General features: G+C 42.4%; 1 protein-coding gene and 1 long non-coding RNA gene across 7 annotated transcripts in view; both read left to right on the forward strand.

Annotated features, from left to right (window-relative positions):
* Positions 1 to 42: 42 nt before the first annotated feature.
* LOC310692993 lies at positions 43 to 3,520 on the forward strand. The gene is made up of 2 exons (XR_014518937.1): positions 43 to 167; positions 1,465 to 3,520. It is a non-coding gene; the product is annotated as an uncharacterized lncRNA (long non-coding RNA).
* Positions 3,521 to 6,562: 3,042 nt separating this feature from the next.
* The window catches only part of LOC310692898 (small integral membrane protein 10-like protein 3), a 30,699-nt gene continuing 11,389 nt past the window's right edge, over positions 6,563 to 25,872 (forward strand). For 3 of the 6 annotated variants that reach the window (XM_083474432.1, XM_083474430.1, XM_083474433.1), the window contains exons 1-3: positions 6,585 to 7,000; positions 13,096 to 13,997; positions 19,795 to 19,895. In XM_083474432.1, the coding sequence (XP_083330558.1) occupies positions 6,803 to 7,000; positions 13,096 to 13,116 (219 nt within the window). In that variant the 5' untranslated portion in view covers positions 6,585 to 6,802 and the 3' untranslated portion in view covers positions 13,117 to 13,997; positions 19,795 to 19,895. Of the gene's footprint in view, positions 7,001 to 10,872; positions 10,993 to 13,095; positions 16,537 to 16,658; positions 19,896 to 25,872 lie in introns of those variants that run through there. The other 3 variants (XM_083474428.1, XM_083474429.1, XM_083474431.1) reach the window with 2 other exon arrangements.

Below are 25,872 nucleotides of genomic sequence, written 5' to 3' on the forward strand. Positions count from 1 at the left end.
TCGTGTGCGTCCTCGCGCCTCGCTCTCGGGACAGTATTTTCCCCTCCCTGCCCCGCTCGCCTCCTGTTCGGACATTTCCGCTGCCGGCCGATACGGACATTGGCGTCGGTTGAGGAGGGGTCGCCATCTTTGTGCTACTAACCTACTCAGAAGGCGCGAGGGGAGCTGTGGGTCAGGGACGGGGGCGGTTTCCCATCAATCTCCGTCGTAGCCATTTTTCTTTTTATATATATGCATACTGAAGTGTATGTATTTTCTACTCATTATATATTTAATATAAAAATATTGATCATTTTCTTAAGCAAAGCGCCCCATCTAAATCTCTTACCATCTCGGGGAAAAGTGGTTTTAGTTGTAGTGAAAATGACATGCAGTTTTCATAAAAGTGCACTAAAATGATTAAAAACGACTCGCCTTCACTATTTATTTTTATGTTTATGTCCCACAAAGGAGCTCAATGTGTGCATAGCTCTCCCCACCATATCCTCGCAACGTCCTAGCAGGTCAAAATTCAACAGGCGCGGTGCGGGGGACAGGGAGAGGCAGTGATAAGTCTTACAGTTCAGTTATGCAACTTGAGAACTGCAGGTTTCCCCAACCCAGGGGTCTGCAACCTTTAAGACTAAAAGAGCCACTTGGACCCGTTTCTGAAGGAAAAAAAACCTGGGAGCCGCAAAACCATTGTGACATTTAAAATAAATATATCTCCAGAGCCGCGATCTGACAGTGGGCGGGAAGGTGATATCGGGACTAACGCATGCACCGCCCCCATGCGACGTCACAGCCAGTACAGCGCCCGCCACAGTGGGGAGTGTCGGGGCGCACAATGCGCCTCCTCCCCTCGCTAGTATCCGCCCCGGAGCCGCGGCAAAGGTGTAAAAGAGCCACATGCGGCTCCGGAGCCACGGGTTGCAGACCCCTGCCCCAACCTGATGGCCTCTAGTGTAGCCTTATGAGGCTTTGCCCTCGGGTGGGAAAAATATTGCGCCTGGGAAAGTGAAGTGGGAGTCAACAGACACTCAAGGAATAGTTTCGGAGAAAAAGGTTTTATTTCTACCATCCATGAACTGGTAGAAGGAGCAAGTGTGATAAGTCACAAAAAGCATGCACGAAGTTCACAGTCCTGTGCACAAGCATATATACCCCTTTCCAGTTCCCTCCTCCTTTCTCCTCCCTCAGGAGTCCTGCCCCATGTTGAGGTTCCTGAGCATGTACAGAAAGCTGTCTTGGGACTATTGTGGACTCTTGGCAGGAAAGGGGGTGAGGGGGTTTTCAGAGTGTTCCCGTTGTTTCATTCTTGTGCTTTGGCATGGTTCCCGGAGAGAAAGCAAGTTGCAATGTGGTTCTGAGAAAGGCCTGAGAAGACAATGGGCTCTGTTCTCTAAATTGCAGAGTATGGCAGAAACCCCTGTAAGCCTGTAGGAAAAGCCAGCATGGATTTTACTGTAATTTCTCTTATTCCAGATGCTAAACTGTTCTGAGGACCTTGCAAGCTGAAAGGTAGGATACCTGTGCTTTACAAAAATTAATAAATGCTGTAGAATGAAGCAGCAGACTGGACAAATGGCAGCAGAGCTGAGGAAGAGAGGCATTCTGTACTCCTCCTGTACATTAAAAATATTCTACCACATAAGGTTGTGCATTAATGTCAATGCAAATTTGTTAATAAAAAATGCAAAGTTATTAATCTAGTTCAGGCACAGGCAAACTCAGCCTTCCAGATCTTTTGGGACTACAATTCCCATCATCACTGATCCTGTTAGCTAGGGATGATGGGAGTTGTCATCCCTAAACATCTGGAGGGCTGAGTTTGCCTATGCCTGATCTAGTCACCCCACAGCTAAATTGGCTTTAAAAGGTAAAGGAACCCCTGACCATTAGGTCCAGTCGTGACCGACTCTGGGGTTGCAGCACTCATCTCGCTTTATTGGCCGTGGGAGCCGGCATACAGCTTCTGGGTCATGGGGCCAGCATGACTAAGCCGCTTCTGGCGAACCAGAGCAGCGCATGGAAATACTGTTTACCTTCCCGCCGGAGCGGTACCTATTTATCTACTTGCACTTTGACGTGCTTTTGAACTGCTAGGTTGGCAGGAGCAGGGACTGAGCAATAGGAGCTCACCCCGTCATGGGGATTCAAACCGCCGACCTTCTGATCGGCAAGTCCTAGGCTCTGTGGTTTAACCCACAGCGCCACCCGCGTCCCTTAATTGGCCTTAAAGCTGGTGTAAATGCCTTGTCCTGATGTATCGATGTGCACCAGCTGAGGGAAAGCCCTGCTGTTAGAAGTTAAGTTGGCAGAAGTTACACTAGTGTAAAGGACCAAAAAAAGTCTGTAAAGGGGATGGGAGTGTTGGGCAAATGAATAAACAGTTGTGCTGCGTCAGAACTTCTTTCATCCACTGGTCCCATTCCTGAAGCTCTTACACCCCTTACATCAACAAAAATACAATTTCGATTAAAATTCACCCCACAGTAGTCAATGGAAGGGTATAAACTGAAAGTTTACAGTGCCTTCCCAGCAACCTACCACCAGGAACAGGTGTGATACAGCTTAATTTGCACAGGAAATATGTCAGTGTATCTGCCTTCTGTCATATCTGTCTGGTTAAGATTGCTCTCCTGGCTGCAGTCCCTTATCTGGAAGCTAGTTCCATTGAACTCAGTGGAACTTACTTCTGAGTAGATGTGCATGGGGCTGTATTCCAGCTGTGATCTGCAAGATTTGCGTTTCCAGTAATAACTATTTTTGTTATTTCTTTCCCAGATCAACACTCCGAAACCATTACTATACACCTGTGCATTTTTATGTCATTCTGTTGTGAAGACTCACTAATGATGAGTACATCTAAGAACATAGGAAGCTACTTCATACTTATCCATCAGTTCATCTAGCTCAGTATAAGAGCAGCTCTCTCGGTTTTGAGGCAGGGGCTTCTCCCTGAGTCCCAAGAAATGCCAGGGATTGAATCCGGGGTTTTCTGCATGCAAAGCAAATGCTTCACCATTCACCCATAGCTCAGTGGCCTGTATTTCTTTTGTTTAACTTTTTGCCCCATTGTAAAACACGGAAAGCAACTCACAAAGTTTAGGAAATCTGCTTCCTGTTAATTTTTTACTTTAGACATTAAGTTAGTTACTAAACCGAAACCGGTACAGTACCTGCGTAAATGATACTGATTACTCTCAAAATGTGGACAAACAGTTCTTTAACTACCTGATGCAAAGAGGAAGTCTATTTAAAAGTTTTGAGAAGTTGTGTAATGTGACTTTATATGTGTATGTTGGCAGAAGAACAGCATGATTCCTGTACGTGGGTGTGGATTGCTAGAATAATCATGCTGATGTAATCCTGGAAAATTTGACACAGACTATAAAGGCTAGGGGAATCATGTTCATGCTGAGTTTTTCAAGGAACACTGCCTTTTTTATTTTTAATGTTGGCTTATATTGAAATATGTTCAGTATTGTTTGGAATTGTCATCTTCACTGCAAAAAAGAGAATTAAATATTAAAACCTACTTGCAGCACTGTGTTATACATTTCTACTTCCACTGTCTTCAGTGAGGTTTACTACCAGATAAGTAGGCAGAGGGTTGTAGCCTATAAGTTGAGTAATATTCACCATCCTGACTGGGTTACCATGCCCTGTTCTTTTAACATCTTCTTTAAACTCCAACCTGTACAGTGGTACCTCAGGTTAAGTACTTAATTCGTTCCGGAGGTCCATTCTTAACCTGAAATTGTTCTTAACCTGAAGCACCACGTTAGCTAATGGGGCCTCCTGCTGCCGTTGCGCCACCGGAGTACGATTTCTGTTCTCATCCTGAAGCAAAGTTCTTAACCTGAAGCACTGTTTCTGGGTTAGCGGAGTCTGTAACCTGAAGCGTTTGTAACCTGAAGCGTATGTAACCCGAGGTACCACTGTACACGGGAATGAGTCCCATTAAATTCAAAGGAACTTAATCCCGAGTAAATGTTATTTTTAGTGGATATCCTACCCCTTACCATAAGGTCCTGGAGTAGGTTACAGCAATAAAAAATACAGTATTAAAATCAGTGTTTATAGGATTGTGGTTAATTTTCTGTAGATTTTTTCTGTTGTAGTACTGAGGCTATAAAACAGTTTAGTTGTACAGAAAAGAAATAAAAAAATAGCAGCTGATAGTTGCAGTTTTAGATGTTCTAAGAAAGACACTAAAATTAAAATGTTGCTTCATAAGGTTCCATGAGTCGATGGAGGGTGAAAACTACGGTATGTCTTAACAAAGTCAATAAAAGGATACCATGTTGTATAGAAGGTGTGATTTCCCCCTCCCATATCAATATTCCCTTTCTTAAATTGTTAATTTGTCCACAAGCACAATGTCCCAAACTTGTGAAATCCAGGCTTCAAAACGATTTGCATTTAAAGTTTTCCCTTTTTTTGCAGTCACTAATCTAGCTGCAGTTAATAAATGGATGGTGAGGTCTTTATTGGTTATGTTCCAAATCTGAGGAGTAACATAATATAGTATAGCTAATTTGGGGCTGGTTGTAGTGATTTGTCTCACCATTTGATTGTTTGAAAAGCTTTTCCCCAAAAGGGATTAATTTTGGGGCAAAACCACCACATCTGCACTAGAGAGCCAGGTAAATCACATTCCTGACAGCAAGGGTTAGATGTGTATAATCTGTTTGGGCACATGTACCAGTGATGCACTATCTTTAACACATTTTCTTGAGTTCCAGATGAGTTGGATGCACATGGTAGTTTATTTCAAATTTGTTCCCAGAGCTGCTCCTCTAATTCTTGTCCAAAACCTTTTCCCCATTGTAGTCTTAATGAAATGAGAAGAAGGGGAGCCAATTGTGTGAGGATTTTATATAGTTGGGAGATTATTTTCTTTCCCAGTAGGTTGGTTGAGTTGAGTAGCTGCTCAAAACTTTAAGCTATGTAATGCCCTTTGGACAAAGCACCCAAAGAGCAATGCACACATGACACGCAGAGGGCCGGATTTAGGCTTGATGAGGCCCTAAGCTACTGAAGGTAATGGGACCCTTTATATGTCCAGCTGTCCCTTTGTCAACAACAAATTGTTGCTGCTTTTTGTGTTGAATATATGCTACATGGTAATTTATGGACCCAATAGGTATCTAAAGCCATTTGTACATCCAGAATGTAGGCACCCTATATATAGAAATGAGCAAACCAGTGATATTTTAGGGAGCAGGCTAGCAGGCAGGGCCCATTACTTACATCATAGGAGCCTACACAACACAAAACCGTGTTTGCTGTATGTAGGTTTTATTTTGTTTTTTATCTTATATTTTGGAAATGTACACCCAGGGTTCTTTTCCTTTAAATTGTTTTGGGGCCCCCAAGGGAGTGGGGCCCTAAGCTATAGCTTGTTTAGCTTATACGTAAATCTGGCACTGGACATGCACATACAGTGGCTCACACCCTAGAGCTTGTTGTTGTTTAGTAGTTTAGTTGTGTCTGACTCTTCGTGACCCCATAGACCAGAGCATGCGAGGCACTCCTGTCTTCCACTGCCTCCTGCAGTTTGGTCAAACTCCTGCTGGTAGCTTCGAGAATACTGTCCAACCATCTCGTCCTCTGTTGTCCCCTTCTCCTTGTGCCCTCAATCTTTTCCAACATCAGGGTCTTTTCCAGGGAGTCTTCTCATGAGATGGCCAAAGTATTGGAGCCTCAGCTTCAGGATCTGTCCTTCCAGTGAGCACTCAGGGCCAATTTCCTTCAGAATGGATAGGTTTGTTGTTCTTGCAGTCCATGGGACTCTCAAGAGTCTCCTCCAGCACCATAATTCAAAAGCATCAATTCTTCGGCAATCAGCCTTCTTTATGGTCCAGCTCTCACTTCCATACATCACTACTGGGAAAACCATAGCTTTATGTAGGTTTTATTTTATTTGTTTTTTCCCCCTTATATTTTGGAAATGTACATCCAGGGGTTTTTTTCCCTTTAATTTTTTTTGGGGTCCCCAAGAGAGTGGCGCCCTAAGCTATAGCTTGTTTAGCTTACACATAAATCCGGCACTGGACACACATACGGTGGCTCACACCCTAGAGCAGGCATAGACAAACGCGGCCCTCCAGATCATCCCTAGCTAACAGGACCAGTGGTCAGGGATGATGGGAATTGTAGTCAGAAAACATCTGTAGGGCCAAATTTGCCTATGCCTGCCCTAGAGCAAGAGCTGCTAAAGTGTGGTCCCCTCCGGATGCTGCACCACAGCTCCCATCAGCCCCAGACAACCTCTGTGGCCAAGGGCAGGAGCTGCCATCTAGCAACAAGTGATAAACTCCACAGGTTAGCCATAAACCATTTTTTTATTTTGACTATGGCAGACCAACACGGCTACCTATCTGTAACTGGAACCATAAACCATGGTCTGTTTTGGCCCTTCAGATGCCACTAAACTACAGCTCCCAGCATCCAGAACCTTGCAGGCTGGGGCTGATGGGAGCTGAAATTGACCACAAATTCCTTCCAGTTGTTTTTTAATCTCTCTTCCCCCGCCCTCCTCTCTGGGAAGAAGTGATTGGTCAGGAAGGGAGCTGTGCGTCGTGACGTAGAGGCGCCGCGACGACGCCGGCCGCGGCGGCAAACCCTGTTGCCCGAACGTAAACACCTTGCTCGGCCGGGGCTGCCTTTCCCTTCGCTCCTCCGACATCCGGGGTTTTGCGAGGGGTCAGCGCGAGCCCGGCCGGGGGGGGGGAGGGCGGTTAGGCGCAAGCTGTTTGGGGGGGGGGGAGGAGAGGGCGGAGCCTATGAGGCCTGGCTCTGCAGGTGAGTGTATATGGCGGTGGCGGCGACGACGCTGCTGTCCGCCCTGGTTGCCAGGTTCTCTCAGTCGGCGGCCGCCCGGTCGTACGGGGTCTTCTGCAAAGGGCTGACTCGGACCCTCCTCATCTTCTTCGACTTGGCTTGGAAGCTCCGCATCAACTTCCCCTATCTCTACATCGTGGCCTCCATGATGCTCAACGTCAGGCTACAGGTGACCCTCGCCTTGTGAGGGACGGAGAGGGAGGTTGGGGAGGGGGCGTTTGAGGGGGGAGGGAAAGGTGCTCTCCCCACCCCACACTTCTCTCATGGGTGAGGGTGCCGGCCTCTCTTGGGTTGGGTGAGGGTGCTTCCCTATAAAGTAAAAATACATTTCTGAACTTTGAATTTTTTATACTGTATTTTATGCTGCTTCTACAATTAAGTGTTTAAAATTTGTTGTTAGATGCCCTGAGCCTGGTTTTCTGAACCGGGAAGGGCGGCATATAAATAATTTATTATTATTAATAAAATTAAAAACAAACCATGCGCGTGTTTTTATGTATCTTCCTCTTTTAGGGGATATACAAGGTGAGTCCTTTGAAAGATGTCCCGTGGATACAGAGTACACATGTTCCACAGGGCCTCTTTTAAAAGACTCACCCTGCCAGATTTACGTGTAAACTGAACAAGCCATAGATTAGGGCCCCACTCTCTTGGGGGCTCCAAAAAAATTAAAGATAAAAACTGGATGTGCATTTCCAAAATATAAGATAAAAAACAAAATAAAACCTACATACAGCAACAGTATTTTGTGTTGTGTAGGCTGCTATTTGTTATGGGCAAATCGCTTTAGATACGTATTAGGCCCATAAATTACCATATAGCATATATTCAACACAAGAAACAGCAACAATTTGTTGTTGACAAAGGACTCCTGGACATATAAAGGGCCCCATTACCTTCAGTAGCTTAGGGCCTCATCAAACCTAAATCCAGCCCATATCCCACCTTCCCTCCAAGGTGAATGGCTGTTCCCTATTTGTCACCCCCGCTCTTCCTACTTCATCCTCACAGCAACCCTGTGAGGTAGTCTAGGGTTGAGCTACTGGGTGGGGAGTGGAGTTGAGAAGGAAGGAGGTGCTCCTTGGACTGTCCTCAGCTCCCCGCTTGAGCCGTAGGGCTTCAGATTGTGGGAGTCTGTGCTTGCATACCGAGTAAACGCAAATGAACCCATCTGGCACATATTTCGTGTATTTGTTTTGTTAAGATATTTCCTGGGCAAACACCTGTCCAAAGTGGCTCACAGTCACAACAGGAAATGAAAATGATTGAAATTTACGAAATAGTTTTTAAAATTACTGCATTTTGTAATCTGGCTTTCCTCCAGTACAGTCATACCTTGGGTTGGATGTGCTTCAGGATGAGCGCTTTCGGGTTGCGCTCTGTGGCAACCCGGAAGTAATGGAGCGCGTTACTTCTGGGTTTTGCCACTCACGCATGCGCAGACGCTCAAAATGATGTCATGCGCGGAAGCGGCAAAACGTGACCCACACATGTGCAGACGCACAGTCGCGTCTTACGTTCTATTCAGTATGCGAACGGGGCTGCAGAACAGATCCCGTTCGCATCCCAAGGTACCACTGTATTCACACTTCCCGCCTCAGTCCTTCATTTTATTCTTGTGAAGCCAGTGGTGTAGTGGTTAGAGTGTGAGGCTAGGACCTTGGAGGCCAAGGTTCAAATATCTGCCCAGTTATGAAACACTGGCATATTTTATTGGCATAATCAGAAGCAGTATATAATAATGTTGCTTTCTGGATGATAGAAAAAGGTATATTTTTAAGCTGATATTTCCTCAGTTACGTGGTAAGCTTTGATATTGGAACCTGTGGAAAGTGGTGTGCTCACTGCTAAATTTTACTTACCGGTAATTTGCCAAACTTTGGGCAGTGTGTCTGCATGTTTTGATCTTTCTGTTTTTTTGTTTTTGTTTGCATTTGTTGCAAATGGGCACCATGGCCATTGGTCTAAGAAAGTCAAAGATTACTCAGATTCTGACCATTCTCTTGATCTCTTTTTCTTTTTCTCTTTTTCTATAGATGGATCTGTAACTTAAAAAAATCAAATATAAGAGTTTGGGTTTCTTAGTAGAAATGTGTATTGCCCCTCCCCTCACAAATTATACACTTGTTTTTCCCCCAGAGGTCTCAGAGAGAATCTGGGACATTATCAAGGAGGGCACAAAGGATATTGGCACCTTCCCATCAGTTAGTTTCATAAAAAGGGCTCTTGTGTTACTGTACAAAACCCTGAGCAACTTGGGTCCAAGTAATCTTAAGGACCACTTGGAACCTTATATTTCAGCCTGATCACTAATATAGTGGTACCTCGGGTTAAGAACTTAATTCGTTCTGGCGGTCCGTTCTTAACCTAAAACTGTTCTTAACCTGAAGCACCACTTAGCTAATGGGGCCTCCCGCTGCTGCCGTACCACTGGAGCACGATTTCTGTTCTCATCCTGAAGCAGAGTTCTTAACCCGAGGTACTATTTCTAGGTTAGCAGAGTCTGTAACCTGAAGCATCTGTAACCCGAGGTACCACTGTATCATCTGGAAAAGTATTGAGAGTTGTCCCCCATGATACAGAGACCCAGCTGGCTTCAGCCAAAAGCTGCACATTTAGAATGACTGACCCCATGCTATGGAAGACTCTTCCAGCAGAGATTTGGCAGGCATCCTCACTTTTGACAACTATCTAAGATTATGGTCTGAAGTTGCATGATACAGCAACCTTACTGACTCCAAAATAGTCATTGTCTAGTCATTGCCTGTATGGGAGACCACAAGGAAACCCTCCCTGTATGGGAAACCACAAGGAACCCTCCCTTTAGTTCTATGGAAGAAAGGTAGGATACAAATGTAATTCAATAAATCATAATAGAAAATTCCTTCCAGTAGCACCTTAAAGACCAACTAAGTTAGTTCTAGGTATGAGCTTTCGTGTGCAAGCACACTTCTTCAGTATCTGAAGAAGTGTGCTTGCACACGAAAGCTCATACCTAGAACTAACTTAGTTGGTCTTTAAGGTGCTACTGGAAGGAATTTTCTATTTTGACTATGGCAGACCAACACGGCTACCTATCTGTGTCAATAAATCATGTCCCTTGTAACTAGGTTACATACATTTTTTGGGTAATTGATGGCTTCACTGATCGCAGTCTGTCCTAGATGTAATGTGGGAGGTAGTGCATTGTATTCTGTATCTCTGTTCAAATCTATTTTCACCCTTACTGTACTTAGTTCCTTGACATGGGTGTGGTTTCACAGATTTGTCTGGAGTGCTGTGATAGGAACAAGCTGGGTGGGAGGGTGGAGAATTTTCCATGGCTTTTATTTTTTTGTAGAAAACTCTCTGTTTCATAACTCGATTAGTAACAATGAGTGGGTGCCTATAGCAAATTTATTATTAGGCAATCTTGGAAGTTGCAAAAATTTAAATTTGTATTACCGGTATATAGAAATAAAAGAAACATGCTTAATGAAAGAAACATGCTTAAAAACACTCTCTAGGGCATCAGAATTTTGTTCTGATGCAGATTGATAATGTTCCAATGCAGACCACAAAACAGACTAATTTGCAGTTTGCAATTTTTTTCAGAAAACCAACATCACTGGTAGCAAGATTGATATAGCTACCTGCAAATTGGCTTGTCAAGTTGCAATAAGAACAAACGTTCTGTGTGACCACCAAACTTACATAAGGGTCTGTTTATATCAAGGTGGTCTTGATGTGTTAAATAGTTTTGCTATAGCATGATCTCTTCATCTCCTGAGTTTAAAACTGTATGTAGATCAATGACTGTTGTACAGAAAATGTGATGCTCTGCATTTTGATACATGTCCTATTGTTGCCATGTTAAGATGGAAATTCCTACAGTCTCTTGGTCTCTCTTCTGCTTAGAGGAAATTATTCCTTGTTCAGTAGAGAAATCAAGCCACTTGTCTCAGCAGAAATCAATTTTTTTAAAATATGAGACTTCTCCAACATTTTGCTTAATAATTTTAAAGAAAATGTGCTCTAGAATGATTCTGGATTATGACATCATAATTTACCTCCTGGAATCTTATTGGTTGAAGTTAGCAATTGTTATGACAGTTGAGTTGCATCAGCTCACAAAAGGGCAAAACTAAATTACAGTATTCTAGTTGTAAAGCGAAACAGAAGGTAATGTGTACTAGAATAGAGAAATGTTTGGTTTTGAACTGCCTTTCTTTATGATCTCCAAAATGAGTACAGGCACACACACAGCCAATTTGCGGTTGACTTGTGCACGACCACATATATGTGTGGTGGTGGGAAATAATTAAATCATTTAATTCATACCCGGAAATGGAGGGAGAGAGCTGGAGAGTCCTTGGAGCCTGAAGAGGACTTCAGTAAGGGCAGAGAAGAGACTGAAGGCACAACCGGGCCTTGTTTAGACCGTGCAGCCTCTCTGCCTAACAGCTGGTGTGCGGGGTAGCAAAGCACCAGCAGCTGCTTTTCTGCTCGCCCTCCAGCCTCCTGCCAGCCCCAGAGCTTCTATTCCAGTTGAAGTTGTTTTTTGGTACAGTATTTTTGATCTGGATTGGAGAGAGAGCGGTAGAGAGGGCATTTAAAGGGTGTTTAGAGGGTTCTCTCCACTTATCTGATTTTCACTTATGTGCGCAGGATGCTGGAACATAACCCCTGCATAAGTGGAGGGTCGCTTGTATAATATTTGAGTACTCCATAGGGTGGTTTATGAGGATAAGGAGCAAAAAGTAAAGACAGAACTTTCTGTAGTAAAAAGTAAGTGGGTTCAGAAGATCTGAAAATAAGGTATAGGTAGATACTTTTACTTTAGAATGGGATTTCTGTTTGCTTAAAACAAATACTTGGATATGAGATGGTGGTTAAGAGTTTCAACTTTAAATCTGTTTACTTAGTAGATTAGCAAACCAGTGTTCGAAACTGAGATATGGAAGCTAGGAGCTAAATGGCACCTTAATCTGAGGTCATGGGCGCAACAACGGAATGTCTAGGCAAATTTTTTTAATAACAAGAATACAAAGCTGAAAATGAATGAACTGCAGCTAAAATATTATGTTCATTTTTCACATGGTGTAGTCCTTCCCCCCCCCCTAATATTCTTAAGAGGGTCTCTTCTCCAGTCTCCAGAGAGTAGCTGGAAGTGGGGAGGCAGAAAAAGGTCCTCCTTCCCTTCCACTCTGCAGTTTTAATCTGAAATCTCAAGCACAGTGCTGCATCCAGAGCTCAAAAACAGTTTGTGCTAATGAAATTCCCTGTCACAAAATGCATCTAGAACAATGGGAGTTTCGAACACTGTAGCAAAAAGATTTATGGTGATGATGATGATGATGCTTTTCCCCTCCAAAATGAAGAAAAAAAGTAATTTGATCCAGGGACAGGCCACACATATTTCTACCTTTTTTCTTAATGGTGACACAGACCATTCATAATGTAAGAATATTCTTCACAACTGTGAACAGGGCAGAGGGGTGGAGTAAGTGAAGACAAGCTACAACAATTAACTATAACGTTGTTCACTGCTCCTGCTCAGGCTGCACAGAAAGAAGCATCTTGGATCCTGAAATTCATTCTGATGGTGCAAATAAAATGTAACTGATAGAATTACAGTGGTACCTCGGGTTAAGAGCTTAATTCATTCCGGAGGTCCGTTCTTAACCTGAAACTGTTCTTGACCTGAAGCACCACTTTAGCTAATGGGGCCTCCTGCTGCCGTTGCGCCACCGGAGTACGATTTCTGTTCTCATCCTGAAGCAAAATTCTTAACCTGAGATACTATTTCTGGGTTAGCGGAGTCTGTAACCTGAAGCGTCTGTAACCCGAGGTACCACTGTATACAGGATGTGTTCTTAGTGTGTGAAAACAGTCAAGATCCAAGGATCTCCAGGCATGCACCTCCAGATGGTGGAGATGTCAGGCGCCATCCTGGAGCCCAGGCATCTTCGCTGGTTATAAGTAGCCAATAGTCAGGGTGCAAAATGTGCCTGGCACCTGGCTAATTTTGAACACTGGAGAGGGAAATGGACAGCATACAAACCAAAGACCACTTGTGTACATAACGGTAAATGGGCCATTTCTTCAGTATCTTAGAAAAACACCTGCATTGAGGTTTTGGTAATGTGCAATGATTTAATCAATTAATCTTTCAGTTCATTTTAATCTGCCTAAAGGCAGATTAGTGCTTTAGAAGAAATATTTGTTGTGCTTTATAGCCCTAGTGACAACAAGTAACTACTTCTGTTTTTTGTGTTGTTTCAGGTACATATTGAGATTCACTAAATCGTGACTTATGCTACAACTAAAAGGCATTCCATTATTTACTACAGTTCAGTACAATGCAGAGTTTGGAGGACAGACGGGTGATGCATATCTCTTATATTAAAATGGAACAGGAAGATGATGTAGGACACCAACACCTGCGTAAAAATGCCCTGAATGAGCAGAATGAAATTCTTCGTCTTCCAAATATCCAGTCGTTAGTGAACAACTCTCACGTGGATAATAATCATTTGCAAAAGGAGTTCTTCTCTCTTAAGATCAGGAACTGCACTCTGTTTAAAGCTGTCCCATTGCCTCATATTGGCAAGAAAAGGCCACCACGCTTGAATGATGCGGCGAATGGAGCTGCGTCTTCCAAGGAATCACTAGGTCCACTTTTTTCTCCTGAAAAAGATATATTTGAAAAGCTCTTTAAACACTTTGATAGCACTGCAGTGACAGGCTGGCTGGAGAAGGCACGCAACTTCATTAGTGACATGGGCACGTGGAGTTGTTGTGGAGATAACTTTGTACGCTTTGCACATTTCTGGCTGTCTGAACTCCAGTACAACCACAAAGAGCAACTGTTAGAACTGGAAATGGGAGTTATTGAGGATGAAGTACGCCTTGCTTTTGAGGGGTCAGGCTCCAAGGAGTTCCAGCCATCGGATTTGAATTCCATTCTTGCAGCTGCGCTGAGTGAATATCCCATCGGACTTGTGAACGACCAGAACCCATATGTTTTTCTTGACTATTTAAACCTTATGTCTTCAGCGGACACATCTGAATATAAGGAAATGCTTTCAGCTATACAGTACACAACCAAGAACCCTCAGATAGCTCAGTGGTTGCTAGCTATACGAGCATTTGCACTTGCAAATCTCTGGCATGCAATAGTGAAGGTAAAAATGCAATAGTTTTGAAATGCTAGTGCCAGTTTGTTGTAATGTTCCTTGTAAAGTACTTTTAAGATCTGTCAGTGGCCAAGAGAGATAATAACAAGAAGTGTTGTAGTAATAACTTTTAGGCAACCAACATAAAAAAAAACTTTAGGGAGTTAGTGAGCTGTCATACCTTTCATTATGGTGTATGTTGATGGAGAAGATTTCAGTATTTTCAGGCCTGTTGAGTAAAATGTGTAGAACTGGCTGATAACAGGCATTAAGGTCCCCATCCTGTTATTTCTTCTGAATTAGTATATAAATATTACTAGGACAGGGTTGTATCCAATACTAGTCCTATTGCAATTAGACCTATTGAAATTAATGGACATGCATAATTTAGGTTTATTAATTTCACTGTATCTACTTGGAATATAACTTAGTTGGATACAACCTGCCATGTTTGAACTTTGCACCCCTTTGGGCTGTTTCAAATGTATTATGGTGACAAACCTATATTTTTCATTGCATCTACACTCGTCATGAAAAACCCCAACTTTCTGCCTTGTGCATGATAGTTGAATGCAAGTATTGTGAGTGTACATTACTTTTTTAAACATAATCTGTTAAGCATCTCTGTTGGGCCTTCCTAAATCTACTTGCCCTTGTTCACACTATGAGATAGTTCAACTGTAATGCCAAAATTGCCACCATCTGACAGATGCATGATTTGCGAGTGGCCACTGAGCCAGGATCTGAAACTGTGGCTTGAACTGTTTTGCAAACAGCAGTTTGGTCAAGCTGGTTTGGCATTCCACCCCAACAAAAATCACCATTGCATCTGCTCTTGGAATCCGTTGTTTGATAATTCTCTGAAAAGACAGTGGCAGGGGGAAGCTGCAAAGCCCATGTTTTCCCTGTTTGGCATTTCAATTGAACAAATCCTACGAGAAGTCTCCCTACTCCAGCAACGTTAGTAAGGTCTTTTTATTCTAAGCATATCTCTGATACTGAACACACTCATGTGCTTCTTTTAAAAGAGCTGGTTACTCTAGAGCTGTGAAATTTATCCACAGGCAATGAATGTGTCTAGAAGTCAGCACAAATGTCTCATTATTAATCTCAGCTATATTCGTCTGGGGTGGAGTGTTGGCCATGGTGCCTGCCAGCAGCCACTTAAAAAATTGAACTTGGGCAATGCAGATAAGCATCTTGCCTTGGCTGCTATTGGCATTGAGGGGAAAAGAATAGGTGAGGCTGTCAGGGATCCTTAGGGCTGGTTCCATTGCTACTCATGACAGTGGTTTAACTTGTTCCTAGGCAAAGGTCTTTAGGTGACTAAGCATGCTGTTAAACTGTTTTTAAAGGTGATTGTACACCAGCCTTCCCCAACCTGGTACCTTTTAGATGGTTTGGGCTACAACTCCCATTGACCATAGCCATCATGGGGAGTGGGCATGGAAGATGGTAGTTCAAAACAAGGTGCAGGAGGAAGACTGGTGTTCAATATTGGGTAAAAAATTGCCATGGATGCAAGCCTTCATCCTATTTAATAAAATAAACAAGAGTTGGAATGCTATAGGAATCTTGTGTCACACTCTTCTTATTTGTTTTATTTTTCCTAAGAGGAAATTATTATTCCTAAGGGGAATAGCTGTGCTTAGTTTCTTACAGGAAGAACAATAACCAAGTGTCATGGGGCACCCTAAAGACTGACATACATTGTGGCATAATTTCTTGGGGATCAGCAATTTCATATCCGTATTCTCCCTCTTTTTGTGCATTTGATGAAGTGGACTCTGGTCCATGAAAACTTTTTCCATATTAAATCTGGTAGTCTTTAAGGTACTGCAGGATCCTTTTGTGTGTGTGCTTTGCTACCAAAGTCACGAAGACTTCTGTCTCCTTGCAGCTTTTTACTGATTTTTGCGTGCACACACATGCACTCAACCCCAAATCAGAATGCTTGTAATAAAAGTTTTAATATGAAATTGTGGACTGTGAGGAAAGTCTTCCATTTTAAAAATGACATTTTAAGCTATTAAGAAAACATGTTGGGTAGGTGACTTAGCAATTTTCAGCTAGATCTATAATATACATATTATAGATGTATAGCCCTTATGTCTTTTAACAGCATTCAATTTATAGTTCTGTCCCTAACGGTTCATTGCAGAATTTTTATCCTTATGCCAAATATAGAGGATATTGTGTATATATAAGCACCTCCAATAAGGCTTCTTTTTTTCCTTACCCATAATGTAGTTATTCCAAACAAATGCCAAAACTACTGCTTTGTCCGACTGTATGTGACTTTAAAAGATTGGATGACATAAACTTGATTTTTTTTTATTTTAAGAAATCCATATCCAAATGAGAACTAAATGTGTGTGTGGGGAAACAAACTCTTATCCAGTGAGCAGAATATAGCTGCCCCCTTTAGGTATTAGGCTCTTTGTGGGCCCCTATATGATTGAAGCATCTGATTGGGTGGAAGAGTCAATGGTGGTATCCACCTAAACTGTTTTGCTGGCACTATCAGCTCCCCTAACCTATCAGAGCAGTTTGACCAAACCGCGGGAGGCAGTGGAAGACAGAAGTGCCTGGCGTGCTCTGGTCCATGGGGTCACGAAGAGTCGGATACGACTAAACGACTAAACAACAACAACAAACCTATCAGAGCAGATCTATAGGGTGCATCAGGAGAGGAGAGGGTGGGGAAGCTAACACTTATTGTACTAGTGGAATAGCTGGCTCTCACTTCAGGCCTTTTCCCAATGTGTAGGATGTTGGAGGAGCAGCCAGGCATGGTGTCAGGGCACCATGTTCCCCTGTATTCGTTGGTTAGCCCTTCATGTCGCCAGTGTATGACAAGAGCTAATCAAACCCTTGAAAGATAGAGAACATCCACCCACAAAAGGACAGGAGTGTTTAGTTGTATGGTTATGCTCTGCTTTCAGCAATCATCTTTTGTTTTAAACCTTTTTAAATCTCCTTGAGCTAGAGCAGACATAATGTTTCCCATCCCTGAACCATGCTCAAAGGATTGAAAATCACCATAGGTTTATTAGCTTCCTTTCTCCCCAACCCTTTTGCCATACTTCATTGTTTTGCCAACATTCAACAATAATGAGGATTTGCTCCTGACACTTTGGATTTGAAGTCATAGCTAGAATCTGGTTTCACTTCTTGGATTAGGACCAAATCCTAGTTTGTGTTAACCGTGGCTAACATCCATGTACAATGGGTAACAACATCAAGCCATGTTTAAGGGATGAAAGTAATGTATATTGATTGGCTCATTGTCTGGAGATTACTTATCTTTAACAGAAGTTTTGGCAGCTTTACTTTCTTTGTGTTTGGCTGGCTTCTTTCTGCAGTCTTGCATCTCGCACTGGAACATTAACATAACTCAGGTGTGCATTGGTTTTCTGTGCATTTGTCATGTTGAGGTGTCAGAATAAGCCATTGGAGCACTTATGTTTTAAGGCATTTATGAAGGCAGAAAGCATAAATCTTAACTGGAAATCTTAGTTAACTATGCTTCTTGTTTAGATCAGAGCTCTGGGTGTTACAGGACTACAACTCCCATCATCCCTGATCATTGGCCATTCTGCCTGAGGCTGATGGGAACTGGAATCCAACAAGTTGCTTCATTTAGATGCTGATTGATATTTTAACTGTCATTTAGTTACTGTGAAATACAGTGGTACCTTGGTTTACGAACTTAATCCGTTCCGGAAGTCTGTTCTTAAACCAAAGCATTCTTAAACCAAGGCATGCTTTCCCATTGCAGCGGAGGACTCAATTTACAAATGGAACACACTCAACATGTTCTTCTTCCAAGGCAAAATTCACAAACGAAAACACCTACTTCCGGGTTTGCAGCATTCTTAATCCAAGTCGTTCATAAACTAAGCTGTTCTTAAACCAAGGTACCACTGTGTCCCTGTATTCGTTCTATAGTGTGTTGATCCCATAGTCTTTTCTGTGTAAAATGTTGGTTGGTTTTACTTCTACCCATAGCAATTGCTTGACAGCACTCCTGTTGATACTCTCATCTAGAGGCATAAATGGCGTATTTAGGTGTCATTTGGTAACAGAGGCAGAATTACAGGGATTTGGTAGAGCTTTGGGGGAAAGAGATTTCAGAGCCCTCTTATTGTTATACAGTTCAAGAGGTGCCCCCCAAAAGCAGTGACTTTCAAGAGCACCTTTCCCCGCATACCTCATAATAATCAGAGACATAGGTGCTTCTGAAAAATTATCACAAGTGGTCCAAAATATTTGAAAACTGAGGTAGTAATTGAAGCACCCTTGCCCTCTCTGAATGACACTTCTGCTTAAAAGAGGCTGCATGCATTCACCTACCAAGTTGCATTTTGCAAAATATCAGAAACCTTTGGGAATAGATAGACACAGATGCATCTTAAAGCTCTGTGTGTTTAAAAGCCACAGGTGGCTCTCAGTATTTTGCTGTAAAACATCTCATCAGTCCAAGCTGCAATAATCATTATGGCATTAATGATACAGACTCATATCTGGGGGACGATGCAACAAGTTCTGCGAGCCCAAGAAGACTTTGGGTTTGTGTTTCTTGAATAGCAATGCATCGTGTCAAAGTTCTTTTTGAAATGAAAGTTTCCAAGAGCCTGCTGGCCATAGGGTTCTGCCTAAAATGTGTGTATCTGCGTGTATGTTAGCTTTCTAGCATCTCTCTTTAAATGTTTCGAGTGAATTTGGTGCACTTGTACTTTTAATGAAAATTATGTACCTGCCTTGAATTTTAACTTTTAAAAACCTGGATGGTAGTTGAAACATTCCAGCAGAACTAAAAGGAAAGTGGGTTTAGTGAAGTTACTAACAGTATGATCCACAGCTGTGTTAAGCTAAGAGAATGTTCAGCCTGATCGGCTGTTTATCCCCTTGTGTGTTCTCAGGCTTACTCTCAGCTAAGCACAGACATGGGAATATGACTTTACCTTTTATTTCAGAGGGACTAGCAGCTTAGTCCTAATCACATTTGTTATTCAGATGTCCCATGCAGTCTGAAGAGGCTTAGTTATCAAGTACATACATTTAGAAGTGAAGCCTACATTGGCAAAGATTTGAATACATCTCCTTAATTAGGCTGTGGATTGTATTGTAACAACATACTTGTAGAGTCTGCACTTTATACTAGGGTGGGGTGGGGAGGAATCTATTTTTAAAGAAGTTTCTTGCACTACTAGAATTATTTAAGTGACAATGTATTTAGATGACAATGAAGGCTTATATAAAAATATAATGTTTTGTTCTTGATGAGGGGGTGAGGAGTAAGGGGTGGGTATAAATCAAAGAATGGCTTGTTTAATATCTAATTAGGGTGTTCACCACTTTTACTGCATGTGGCTTCTTGGTCCACTGTTGTGGAAAAAGAGACTTTAAAACTGAAGATAGAGTTTGAGCTCCTAGAAAGCCGAGGCAGATTTTGGAATTGTTCTCTGTAAATGCCCTTTTAAAGCTACGAGTTAAAATGCTGTACTTGCAAAGCAACAACTGCATACTTGCACCTGAGTGAGTTCTGCCCTTTTGAAAACGGGTTGTAGCAACGTGAATGGTCCCTGAATTGCTTTCTAAACGTCCTTGAAGGTTTACTGTGAAATAGCAAAATATCATTAGAGGTCTGGGGGACGGGGAGGACTAATGCCCACTCTGCAGACTCACATGCCTTATTCATGTGACATACATTCTCTAGACAAGTTTATATTTCCTGAGTATTGACAGAATTGGAATTAAATTATAAGATTATTCGCTAAATGTCATGCTTTTTAAAATTCAGTTCTATAAGGCATTGGTCAAAACCCAGCTCTCTTCTGAACAACCTATCAAGAGTTCTGTTTCTGCTACTAGAAAGCAATCCAGCGAAGTGGTTAAAGAAAGGTAAGATTACTTGCATTTAGAAAGTGAAACTTTTTGATAGCATATTTCCTGACTTAATATTGTGTTTAAACTAGAGCTGATGCAAAAGCTGCACTGCTTTGTGAAGTCATTGGGCACCACCCACCATGATGTATAATTTTCCACTTGCCCAGCCGAGATGGTTGCTGGTGGATTGTGGCCATTGTCTTAAAGTTAGGTTGTGCTTTCTATATATATATAAGCTTGAACTGAATATGTGCCTGTACTAAATTTTGTATGCAACGCCAAAAATCACAGCACAATAATGATTTGTTGATGTTTGTCAATAGTCTTGCTTATTAGTCATTTTTTTTAATAACCACACAAGTATGTAGAAAGGCTTTTTAGAATGTAGTATATAAGTTGGTAATGCTTATAGAGGCTACATATCTAATTCACAGTGAAGCCTTGCATGACTGAAATATTTGCTGTACGTGACTGACCAATACTCACTTGCTTCATAGAAGAAACTAACATAGCATTGTATGTTCTGTAGAGCAAAACCGTGTGTGTTCCTTTTTCTTCCTCCTCAAGGGTGCAACTTCTCAAATCAGCATCCTATCTGCAACATTAATTAATATGAATGGAATTTGTGCAAGGACTGCATTTAAATGGATTGATGTTCTTTGTTCTTCAGCACAGCTTAGCCAATTGCATTTCTGGGTTTCTCCCTCTATGCACAATGGGGCGCTGGGTGGGATGCTAAAACGTCAGGGTTTCAAATCAGTCAGACATGGGCATAGTACCCAAATGCAGGAGAGTTCTGCCAGGCCTCTGTCCCCCTAATCCCTCGACAGAACTGCAGATCTAAGCCGCATGAAAGACAAAATAGATTTGCACCTCCAGTATATCTGTCCAAACCCCATGAGTGCACGTCTGTTAAATGGGAGCACAAGAGGTGCACTTAGACCACTCATTTTCTCCACTGCCTCCTGGCATTGTCTGTATGCATAACAACATAAGAACCACCTTGAAGGGTTGCATCAAAGGTTCACCCATTCCTGCATCCTGAGTCTTTCTGTGGCCAGCCTGGTGATTCCCAGGCATGACGATGGCAGCGCTCTCCCACGGTTTCGCCCCAGCCACTGGCATTTAGTGAAACACTGCCTGGGAGCATGGAAGTTTTTATGGCCTAGTCTCTTCTCTTTAGTTTTGTCCAATTCCCTTTTCAAAACCTCTAAACCTACCCTGAGGTCCATTTCCAAAATGCCTTGTGGCAGCAAGTCCTTTAATTGCTATAAAATAAAATAAAATCCCTTCCAGCAGCACCTTAGAGACCAACTAAGTTTGTTATTGGTATGAGCTTTCATGTGTATTCACACTTCTTCAGATACACTGAAATTTAATTGTTGTGCTTTATGTGAAGTGTTTTCCCCATGCCTTTGCACTGGGATGGGGAAACAGGGGAAACAGAGCTCCATTGAGTATTATGGGATTCCTCTGCACATGCCTGTGCGCCACTGGATTTCCCAACAAGAAAACGTTTATAACTTCTGCTCACAGGTTTCTCTAGTAATAGTTCTAGATTTTGATTTGGACCACTGTTGAAGAGATGCAGCAACTTTCTAGATTTTCGCATTTTTTAAAAAAATTGCTTAATGAAAGGGGGCTCATGTACCACATTCAAACTATGTTTAAAAGAGAGTTGCAACCCAGGAGTGCATTGGTATCTGTACAAATACACAAATTTCCAGAAGCTAATGGTGGGATTGCATCCTTGCACCACAGGAGGGAGATAGAGGTCAAATTCAATGTTATTAAAAATGTAACTTTTAAGTATCTATATATCACTTGCAAATCTGCTGAATTTTAAATTTCTCTCTCACTGTTGTCATAGCAATTAGCATAATATATCAAAGCTGAAAACCATATATACACATTGTGATGGTTTTAAAATCTGAACACGAACTGCTGCTGGATGGTTTTTACTGAGCTGCGTGGAAAAAGAGAAATAAAAAGTTGTGGTCGAAAACCCAGAACCAATTTGCTTTTCCTGTCTTTTCCCAGTCTTGTCGTTCTTCTGTCTGTCTCGGCAGGAAACAACACTGCTGTCAGCTATCCTTTTCAATCTGTCTTTCTGCTGTCACATAAAGTTGAAAGGGCAGATATAATGACACTGTCCAGGGTCCAAAGAACCGCTTTGAGGCTTTTTACAATCAAGCAGTGTATAAACTGTATGAAATAAGTAGATAAACGATGGAACAAGCTCTGTGGGGCCTTCTGCAAATAGTTGTCTGTCCTTTACCTCTTGGCAAGGAGAGTTTCAAAATCAGTTTGCAATAGGTGGTGGCTGCAGTGATGGTAGTCAGAAGTCTGGAACAAAAAAATCAAATACCACTCTGTGTGTGTTTCATAGGGAGTTGCCAGCCAAGTATTGTCTACTCTGATTGGCAGCTCTCCAGTCCTCAGAACCGCCTGGTACCTGATCCTTTTCACTGGATATGCCAAGGATTGAACTAGAATCTTACCAGTCAATCATAGTATTTCCTTTTTAAAAAATAAATAAACTGTATATTTTTAGTTCAGTGGCTATGCATCTTTGGAAAGGAATGAACAGACTAAAAAACTAACAAGGCACATCGTGGATGTGGCAGGTATATAAGAGAAGAAAAAAATAGCATAAGTATAGATTTTAATATACTGAAATAAATAAAAGGCCAACAAAAGAGCATTGACATCTAATTGTAAGATGTATTTTAATAGAAATTGTATTTTAATATTTTGCTGGAAGCCGCCCAGAGTGGCTGGGGAAACCCTGCCAGATCGGCTAGGTATAAATAATAAATTATTATTATTATTTATTGTAAGGAAATAATTGAGTGGGGAGGGGAATAGACACAAGAGTTAAATCATGGATGAGGAAAACAAATGGGGGGAACACTAATTAAAGCTGCTTCCAGATGAATTCATACTTTGCGGGGAGACTACATTGAGATGGGACGATTATTAAGGTACATCATAAAGGCCTACCAAATACAAGCATAACCCTCAAGCTCTGCTGGCTCTTGGTATTCTGGTTTTTGAAACTGTTTTAAATATTTTTTTGATCTTCTCCCCTCCACCCCAGAAGAACTGTTTTTCATATTGAATTTTAAGTTGTAACCTGCCCTGGGACTGTATAGTAAAGGGTGATAAATGAAATCTAATGATAGTTATAAAATATTGAATGTGGTGGACCAAGGGGGAAATATGTCTGTGTAGATTGCAGAAGCGACTGAGAGGTCAGTGCAGTGCAAACACACTGGGAGGAACACCTGATTGGTACTGCCTATGTGTTTGTATGGCACAGACCTCCCCACTCCCTTCCTCTCTTCCTGTCAGTAAGCAACAGCTACCCACTTGCTGGAGAGCTGGCATAGATGCTACACCCAACCCAGTGAGCCAGTTGTGGTAGATTGAGAATGCCCTCCCTCCCTTACAAAGCGATTATGAATTTGCTTGAAATGCAGCAAAATTTCACGGGGGGGGGGGGAGGGATAACAAAACTAGTCTTGGTATGATTTGCTTTTAGTTTGAGGTTGCCTTGCTCATTGAAGATTTCAGAGGTCCATAGAGTGATATAGAGCATGTGCTTATACAGAATAAATATTTAAAGTAGGTGCAAGGTCATGGTATTGAAAGGGCTACGAGCAACACTACATTAGTTGCTTTTCCTTTGCGCAGGAGGCCAGTTCTAGCAAAATGCACTAGAGGGAGCTCATGTATGTGGTACTGGAACATGTCTGGTCAACTGTTTTCTGTTGTGTTCCAAGCCTCTCCTCACACATTCACACATTATGCATTGGCAGAGGCCAGTGTCCCCATACGCCTCATGCTTCCATACGTGTTGTGCTCCCTTGCACATTTGTATGAAAATCTTATATCCTGTTAGCCAAACGTTCTCGCCCCCAGTTAGAATCATGCACAAATAGTTAACTGTGCACTTCAAAAGAGAAAAGAATGGCCTGTCAATTGAAATGCACAAATAAACCTCTGGAAACCCCACATTTTAATCTGTATTTCATGGGGGATTATGCTGATGGGACTGAAGGGAGTTGGAGTCCCACAGCTTCCATTGGGCATCACATTGGCTACCCCAATGTAGCACAATTCCTCTGGCACCCATTGTTCCTGACTTTGGGACTTTGTCAGCTGCACAATAATATTCTCCTGGAATGTCTTGTTGAATAAGTCAGGTAATAAATCTGGTTTCCACCATATAAATCTGTGCGGCAGAAAGGATGCAGGTAGAGCTGGAGTTAGGAGTTTGGTATTGGGGTGTGTGTGTGTGTTTAAAACAAATTTTTATTTATTTTTAAACAAATACAAATGCAATAACTATTAAACACTTATCCAGCAGTACAGCTAATGGTGTTCGTTTTAGGAGTTTGATACAGTTGAGTTCTTGCCTGCCCAATAGCATCATAGGAAGTTAGGCTCTAAAAATCAAAGTAGTTTTCAGCTGGCTGTCCCTAGGAAGCATATGTTTTAATGCCAGACAGAAGCTTTACTGCTGCTGGTGAAGAGTCTGACTAGCTGTGTGTAAGACTACTGAGGGAGAGAGAGAGAGAAGCAAATGGAAACACCTCCTCTGATCAGGGACCAGCTGAGAACCTGGAAGGCATGGGTCGTTCCCCCCTTCCTATGAAGCAGGTTGTTGCCTGTGGCGCCTCATGCTGCAATAAATCAGTTTGTCTCTATAGTGCCCCAGATTTCTCAGCATTGCTGCAACAGATGTATTGAATCGCTCCCACCTTGTGACATGCTGACGGTGAGGTTGCATTGGAGTGGAATTGCTGTCAGCAGCAGCTTTGGTTTCCTTTGATGTACGGATTCTCATCTGCAAGTTAAAAGAATCCACGGGGTTCGTTGATTTATTCTCAGCCATGGTTCATAGGCAGATATTTGCATCAGCCACCAACCATTGCAATTTGCTTAGAAAGTGCCAGTGTGTATAAATACACCTATGCATATAAGATTGCCATACTATATTTAAAATTATACCATTTAAAACTGGGAGAGCATCCTCGTGGGCCTTATTTTAATATCAGTCACTAGAAATTATGCCGTCCCAGGCTTCTTTGATTTAGGCTCGCCCATGGGTTAAAGAAACGCTCTGAAGATGGCCTGTCCTTGTCAGAGAAGTTTTCAGCTTCTTTTGATCTGACAGAGATCAGGCTGTTTAGCCTGGAGCAATTCAATGTGATCTCAGTGTTTTTCGAAGTACTTCCATCCACCTACTGATTTTATTTAATTCTAGGCTATTACCAAGCTAGCGTACTTGTGTGCCCCTTCAGGTCACTTGCTATAACGTGCATAGCCTTTATTCTACGATGCTCAGAAATGACCATAATTAGAGCGGCCCTAGCGATTCCTGTCCAGTACAGTTTGCAGACATACACAGGCATTCCTAGATGTTGCTCAGTCCTCAAATGCGTTTGCATCCTGTCCCTGTGTGAAGAAGGAGCAGATGTATTGCTGAAGAAGAATGCAGAGCCAGGTAGACAGGAGTTCTGTCAGCGTTCAGCCCTGCCCAGACCTTGAACCTCAGGTCTCCTCAGGGGCAGGACCTTCTAGCAGATCTCAATCTTATCAATGTGGAGGAGACATCCAATTGGAACATCCCTGTCACAGCTTTGGAGGTCCCCATACCATTTGCCTGGAATCCTGGCTGGTTCTTAGACGCACACCCCATCTTCCCTTGGAGCAGAGGTGGCAGCAAACCAGCCATGCAGCTTCACTGCTGCTGGTGAAGTGTTTGACTAGCTGCAAGTCAGGCTTTGACCAGGCCCTGAGAGAAAGGGGCAGGATGGGGCCTTGGTCTTAGTGGTTTCATTGCTGAAGCATTTGCTCTCCTTCAAGCTCTAGCCTTCCTGACCTTGGGGAAAGGGACTCCTACTCGTGCAGAAGCTTCTTCTCTTTTGTGATGAGAATGTTCCATGTATGCATAGGGATGTTCCACGTATCAGTATCATTATCA

The sequence above is a fragment of the Podarcis liolepis genome, assembly GCF_965112155.1.
Source record: "Podarcis liolepis genome assembly, chromosome: 14".
Lineage (NCBI taxonomy): Eukaryota > Metazoa > Chordata > Lepidosauria > Squamata > Lacertidae > Podarcis > Podarcis liolepis.